General features: G+C 41.0%; 1 protein-coding gene across 1 annotated transcript; it reads left to right on the top strand.

Moving 5' to 3' along the window:
• The first annotated feature begins 1,307 nt into the window (after nucleotides 1–1,307).
• On the top strand, nucleotides 1,308–7,004 carry LOC144589584 (uncharacterized). Its single transcript, XM_078394545.1, has 3 exons — nucleotides 1,308–3,895; nucleotides 5,529–5,686; nucleotides 6,714–7,004. The coding sequence occupies exons 1-3, from the start codon at nucleotides 3,831–3,833 to the stop codon at nucleotides 6,854–6,856; spliced, it is 366 nt and encodes a 121-aa protein (XP_078250671.1). The 5' UTR covers nucleotides 1,308–3,830; the 3' UTR covers nucleotides 6,857–7,004.
• The last annotated feature ends 457 nt before the right edge of the window (nucleotides 7,005–7,461 follow it).

The following is a 7,461-nucleotide window of genomic DNA, read 5'->3' as shown; positions in this document are numbered from 1 at the left end:
GTTAATTTGACAAAATGTAGATATTGGTCTCTTCCTTTCACCATTTCAGTGACTGGGGGTGGGATAAATTAGCTGGTATCTGTTTGGATTGGGTGGATGATGAGAGTATTTTGGACAAACCTCCTGTGTTGATGCATTCAGGAGAGGAATGCATTGTTATCCATTCTCCTCTGATGCTAAAACACCTGCTGGCTAGCATTGCTTATCAGGCGCACAGGCAGTGTTAGGACAAAATGCGGCCTGGATGTGTACAAATGTACAACAATCAGAGTTCCTTCTTGCTTGATTTTTACCCCATTTATAAGCAAATTGCAATCTTGTATTTGCACACCAGGCTAGTGTTTCTTTCAGTCTCCATCTTGGGACTGAATTTACCTGCAGACCTCATGCATGTTCAGACAATCTGGCTTAATTTTTGGATTACTCTGTTGCAGAGGTTTGAATTTTTGGTTGAATTCCTCTAGTTGCACAGCAGAAATGCAGTGGTTCACAGAGCAGAATAGCTTCAAATTCCTCAGATTAATCCACTCCTTTTTATTCGTGAAGGCTTTCACAGCTGGCATCTAATGATTGTTGTGGGTTTTTCAGGCTCTTTGACCATGTTCTGAAGGTTGTTCTTCCTAATGTTTCTCCAGTCTCTGTGGCCAGCATTTTCATAGGACAGGAGTAGCACTCTGTGCTCTGGTGAAGTTTATTTGGGAGCTGAGTATTGAAGGTTTGCCGGTGTTTGTGGAGCTTCAACAAAAAAGAAGGTACTGTAGTTTAAAACTCAACAAAGCTTGGCTCCCAGCACTGAAAAATACAGCCTGCAAATGGTCAACAAACTCTACCCAGCCACAAGGACCGGTGATCACTACACACAAAAGACCAGCTAACGAATCCCATCAATCACAGTGACAGATAATCTCTCCTCCTTATCACAACAATACACCCATAACAAAAACACACTGATCACCATAATCACCCATCTCCTAAAAAGGACAAAAGCTGATCTAACAGTTATAAATACTCAACTCCCAAACAAACTGCACCAGAGCACAGAGTGCTACTCCGTATCCTGTGAAGATGCCAGCCACAGAGACTGGCGAAACGTTAGAAAGAACAGCCTTCAGAACACGGTCAAAGAGCCTGAAAAACCCACAACCACCACTCTATTTCTTCATTAACCGGCACTTACAGTTTCAAATACTATAGTAAAAAAGAATAAATGCCATTTTCTTTACTTACTTTTGTAAACAGATCAACAGCAAACCAACAAAACAACTATTTTCAGCAAACACTTTAACAGACAAAAGGGAGGAAAGAGACACAGATATGAAGCAGAGAAGCAAGGTCCTTCTCAGCCACACCTAGTAGAGGCAACATACATGGCTGTAAACATTCCAACATATTATGCTTCCTCCCCTATGGCAATAATGATTTCTCAGGCTTTTTGTGCCTTGTGTCCTGATGAAGATACTGCCTTAATGTTGCTTTTACACATACCTTCACATAGTACATAGCTTCCCCTTCATGCCAGACCTGAAAATGTAGATTGCCATGAGCAGTGGCCTGTTTACATTGGGTGAATGACTAGCAGTTGGGATCCTGCTCCCCTTTCATAGGTTCCTGTATTTATTTGTTTATGTGTGCGTAGCTCAGCTCTCTGACCAGCCACAGACTCTGTACAACATATTTAAAACAGATTTAAAAGTTTTAAGGAAGGTACATTTTGTCTCCTCAGGAAGCTCTGAGAAATGTCATTGTTTTGGTATGATAGCCTCATACAAAGTGAAGAACCTTTGGTCCGTTGGAAATCTGGCACATCTCTGTGGGAATTGATGTCAAAGTAGTGTGTTTTTGTGTGTAAAAATCACACACATATAAATATAGTTTGGTAGTGAAGAGACATCCTCAGACCTGTTGAACATATTTGTTTCCTGTCATAAATACTAATGATGCTTTGCAAAGCTCTTTATTACATCAGCAGTAAATCTGTGTGAGCTGTCAGAGATAAGAGGACTGGTCTTGGGGCACACATGGAAGGCCAACTATTAACAACCCAATGTAAAACCGCTCTTCCAGAAGGGTAGTGCTTTGATTACGATTAGAGCACTTTCTTTAATTATGAAAGAAGTAAGTCAGAAGCACAGTCCTTGAGAACAAGCACAAGGTGAGTAACAAGCACAAAGTGAGGTTCTTGGTTTTTTTTAAAAAAAAGATAAAGAAAAAAAAAGAAATATTTGAATCTAGATTTGGACAGACACCGAAATAAATGCTTTTGACAATTAAGTTTTATAACTAGGCATACAGGTGCAATTCAAAACACCATTTAAAGAGTAAAATAGGCTGTATTTTTAAGCAAACAGATACAGGAGTGTGCTACATCCTTCCTTTTTTTCTGGGGGAAAAACTTGTTTTTAATAGGGACTCAAGACTTGGGACTCTGGACTTTGGACTTGGTACCAAAGACTCAGACTCAGACTCGGGACTTGGACCCAGAGATTTGCCAGTAGCTCTGTGAACATGAAGAGCTGCTATGCCGGAATATGTTCAGCAATGACTGGCAACTATCCAAGATTTAAAAACAAAACAACAGCAGATATTTCACTAAAACTTGCTTTATGCAAACCCTGTGTTCTGCCTCTGAACTATCATCCTTTCCCTGTAAAATGTGATATTTATATTTGGCGGTGTGTAGTTCAAATCTTATGCTTTTGCATTGTGGTGCTGGAGGAGACTCTTGAGAGTCCCCTGGACTGCAAGGAGAACAAACCTATCCATTCTGAAGGAAATCAACCCTGAGTGCTCACTGGAAGGACAGATCCTGAAGCTGAGGCTCCAATACTTTGGCCATCTCATGAGAAGACTCCCTGGAAAAAACCCTGATGTTGGGAAAGTGTGAAGGCAAGAGGAGAAGGGAAAGACAGAGGACGAGATGGTTGGACAGTGTCACCGAAGCTGCCAACATGAATATGACCCAACTCCGGGAGGCATTGGAAGACAGGAGGGCCTGGCGTGCTCTGGTCCATGGGGCCACGAAGAGTTAGACATGACTTAACGACTAAACAACAACAAAAGTTCAAGTCTATTATGTGGAGATAGTGTTAGTGCTTAGAACAGTGGTTCCCAACCTTGAATTCCCCAGATGTTCTCGGACTAAAATTCCCAGAAGCCGTCACCACTAGCTGTGCTGGTCAGGATTGCTGAGAACTGTAGTCAAAGAACATCTGGAGACCCAAGGTTGAAAACCACTGTCTTAGATGAAGGAAGCACTGTTACATTTGCCAGCATTCTGAACCACCTATTATATGTTGGTCTGTCTATTGCAACTGGTTTGTTCAGATCCTCTGAACTTATTGCCTGTTTCTCATGCTTCAGTGCTATGAACTGGGATGAGCAACTATGGGCCTTGAGGCATTTTTGGCCTGGAGTTCCCCTCAGCCCTAGCCAGCTGAGCCAGTAGTAAGGAATCGTGGAAGCTGTAGTTCAAAAATATTTGCTGCTGTCCAACTATGCTATTAGCCCTTTCAAACTGATTGTCCATTAATACACTGAAGGGAGAATTTAAATTTGGATGTGCCAGTTTTTAGAAATCTGAAAGATAATCTGAGGAGCTTTGGATTTTTATTTTTTTTAAAAGTCATTTTAATATGCCAGTTGTTGCTACTTTGTATATTTCAGTTCTAGCCATTGATTTCAATATATTTATTGCATGTAAGTATCTAGGGAGTGGAACTGAGCTGTATAGCTAAGCGTTCCCTGCATCTTTCTATTGCAGCTGAGCGCAATAAGACAGCCACCTGTTCCTGAAGTATGTGCATGTAAAGAGGCAACATCACCCATCTGTCATGGAATATGATTTGTACAGGAAGCGAAAGCTAACATCTGTCTTGAAACACAGTGATTATGAAGTGTATGTATTGCTTACCACATTCTAAAGATAAATAGACATGATATGCAATGATTTAAATTTTTAAAAAAGTAATTTTTTTTCAATGGGGACTTACGTGTGGGCAAAACATATAGGATCTAGCTCTCAGTCTGATTTCAAATCCAGATTATTAACTCAGATTTTTTTTTTTGACAAATTTGATCTGTCCCTCACCTGGCAGTGTCCTGATGTGGAGGAGTAGGTGTAGAGAGACAGAGAACATGAGTATGCACAAGAAAGAAGGTAAAAGTGGGTGGTAGCAAATCAGAGAGAAATATGGAACAGTTTGTACATCTTTGACTGTGTCCTATCAGTGAGTTTTTAGCCACGTCCAATAGAACACACAGAGCTGCTGTGCTGAAATATTAGTAGCAGTAGCAGCGGCTGTCAAGTACCCATGAAAAAATACAGCCTTCAATAAAAAGGTTAGAGAAGAGCTTATCACTTTTGAGACCGAAACCAGCTCCCATCATCTCTGACTGCCATGGCCAGTGCTGAGGGCTGATAGGATTTAAGAGTCCACCAATATCTGGAAGATAACAGACCCCCCCCCTCCCAGCTTTCTAGAGCAGCGGTCCCCAACCGTTTTGGGACCACGGACCGGGTGGGGGGGTGGGCTCTGTGTGCAGGGGACAGGGGTACCCTGTGTGGCATTCCCCTGCATGAACACAGCACCCCCATTAGTGCAACAACCCCCCCAAGAGCGTGACACCCCCCCCCCTCCGCGAAAGCAACATACACCGTGCATGCAGAGATCCGCGGCCCAGTTCTGGAAAGCCCATGGACTGGCATTGAGCCATGAACTGGGGGTTGGGGATTACTATTCTAGAGGATGCTCAAGACAAGGCTGTGTAGAGAAGCTTTCAAGGGCATCCTCTCTTGAGCCACGATGCATTTATGCCATTTGTCTCGCCATCATTTAGGTTTAGATTTCAGGTTCTATGTTTGATTTGATTTTGATTATTTTGATTTTCTTTTATTGCTCATGATCTGTTATGGTATTGTTTAGATTTCTTATTGATTGTAGATTGCCAGGAATAGACCCTGGTGCTAATCGGGCACAAGTATATGAAATATATATATATTAAAAATATATATATATTAAAAATCCTACCACTGTGTGGGAAAAGGAAGAAATTATGCCTTTTCAGCAGCGGTAATTAGTTTCTAGCTCTATGGAGGTGTATCAGTCCTGCGCTGTGCTCCTGTAGTTTCCTTAATGTGGAGTTATTGTTGTGAAGGACAGTTTTCTTTTGCAGTTAGAATTCTGGGCTATGACTGAGCAGACTCAGGATCAAACCTCCAACTTAGCTATGAGTGTCCTTGGACCCATCATTACCTCTTGGTGTAACCAACATTACAGATTGGTGTGCTGACAAAATTGAGGGTTCCCTGGGAAAGGAGCAAGATGTAAATATAACAAACAGAAATACATGAAATTAATTATCTTGTTAAAATGAAGAAATAAATATACAGATGGTGTCTGTTGGCAAGAGCAACGAAGGAGGAAAAATCACACAGCATTCATTATGTGACTGAACATACGCATTTCGACCCATTTCCTGGTGTTTCCTTGCAGAAAACATCTTGCTGAATTGTGATGTTGATCTTGCAGGCATGATCGTGTAGGATTTGCTGAGCTTACGAAACATTTGTTGCTAGCATCCAAAGAAATAATAACCAACCCTCTCCATTTTGACATATGTTGGGGCTCTCCTTTCAAACTGCGACCTGTGACAACTGTCGTGAAAGCACAGGTCCCTTCTGCACAGAGTAAGTGTAATATGGTTTAGAGGTGATGAGGTATGTGTTGCAGGTTTTTTTTTTGGATTTTTGGTTAAATTCCTCTAGCTGTGCAAAGGGATTCACAGAGCACAATAGTTTTAAGTTCCCCAGAGTAGTCCACCCCTTTTTTTTCAACTGACACTTACAGTCTCAATAACTCACACTGAGACAATAGGAGAAGAAAAGATTTCATTACAAGTCCTTCCCAGCCTAACCTACTAAAGGCAGCATACAAGGTTGCAAAAAAAAAAAAAAACTCCAACGGTATGGAGTCTGATCACGAGAGGGAATTGAATTGATGCTGAGGACCTCATTCCCTTTCTTCCCAAACCGAACTGCTCTTTTCATGTATACTTATAGAATATTTTTTCACAAAATATGGTGGTGAACACTGGATCATTTTTAGTAATTCATCTTCTGGATCATTTTTCTATTGAAGTTCTTTGAGTATTTAGAATATAGATCCAAATTAATGGAGGATAGGTCTATTAATGACCATAGTAGCTGATTTCATAGAATCTAAATTTTAATAGCAGCAAGAATGGACTTTGGGGCTTCCCAGACTAATTTGAGTGGCCAGTCTGGAAGGCAGGATATTGGACTGAATCAAATATGGGATAATTCCAGGGACCTGACAATTCCCTCAATCTTTTCCAGTCCTCAGAGTGTTACCTTGCCTCTGCACATTTTCCTCCCATTTTTTTCTCTTATCAAATGCTCCTTTGCACCCTCTAGTGGACATAGAGGGGACTTTTGTCACATTTATTGCCTCCCTCCCCCACCATCGGAAAAAAAAAAACACTGATGGGAAGTCCAATTTGGAAATCTCCTTTGGTGGTGCTGGGGACCCATTTTGATCGTACAATCAATTAATACATTTCTAGATGATCAGTCCAGAACTGTGAGAACCGATAGCCCTGACGAATATGGCAGCTGGTCATCATTTGAGTTCTGAATAATTTACGTTTCCAGGAAAATTGCCTTACATTGCTCTGTTTTATTTTCTGATTTGTAGTGATAGAGGCGGCACGGCTTCTGGAGTTCAGAAGAATGGAGAACATTGAATTTCAAAAGAAAGTTGCACAGCAAGTAGAGTCTGCACTGAAAAGCAGAATGCTGTTGGAAAGAAAGCCATTGCCCCCAAGTTCTTCCAGCTAGGCCTTACTTTTACTTGCGATTGTCTAATCATCCTATCGAGAAGGGTTCCAACCATTCACTAGGTCAACGAGCAAAGCGAGTAAGCTATCAGAGGTATCCCTGCACCGGTAATACAACATGTACATCTAGAAGCATCACTGTAATGATTAAATGCAGAGTTGGAAAAAGGGCACTGATCCCTAATGGTCATCATTATATGGAAAACATAGGAAGTAATACTACTGCATAAATGCAATTGCTAACCTTGGCTAGAGTAGACCTATTGAATCAATTGCTGCATGGTAAGTCCACACGTATGTAAGTCTACTGGGAACAGATGGGTCTGCTTTAGTTGGGATTAGCAATTGGACCTATAAATTGTGCCTATGGCTTATTTAGACATAAGAATAAACAACAGTTTATTGTTGCATCGTATGCCTTAGGCCTGTATACTCTCCACTCTCCTGTCTGTTTCCACCTGGTATGACTTTGAGCTCAGAAACATTCACTTCTGTTTTCACTTAATCATGGTCTCATTCAGATTTCAACTAAGCACATATTTTTAACATCTGAGTTTCAAACGGTAGTTTATCTTAAGAATGGTTGATAAACATTAAACAGATTTC

Source organism: Pogona vitticeps, chromosome 5, assembly GCF_051106095.1.
Source record: "Pogona vitticeps strain Pit_001003342236 chromosome 5, PviZW2.1, whole genome shotgun sequence".
Lineage (NCBI taxonomy): Eukaryota > Metazoa > Chordata > Lepidosauria > Squamata > Agamidae > Pogona > Pogona vitticeps.
Note: the sequence above shows the minus strand (reverse complement) of the source record. Positions and strands in the feature narration are given on the sequence as shown.

Excerpts from the sequence above, each read along its gene's own strand:
- LOC144589584 (XM_078394545.1), top strand. The coding sequence starts at position 3,831 with ATGGAATATGATTTGTACAGGAAGCGAAAGCTAACATCTGTCTTGAAA. Across the intron at positions 3,896-5,528 it reads AAACACAGTGATTATGAAGT|GCATGATCGTGTAGGATTTG; the intron begins GTATGTATTGCT and ends TTGATCTTGCAG. Across the intron at positions 5,687-6,713 it reads ACAGGTCCCTTCTGCACAGA|TGATAGAGGCGGCACGGCTT; the intron begins GTAAGTGTAATA and ends TCTGATTTGTAG.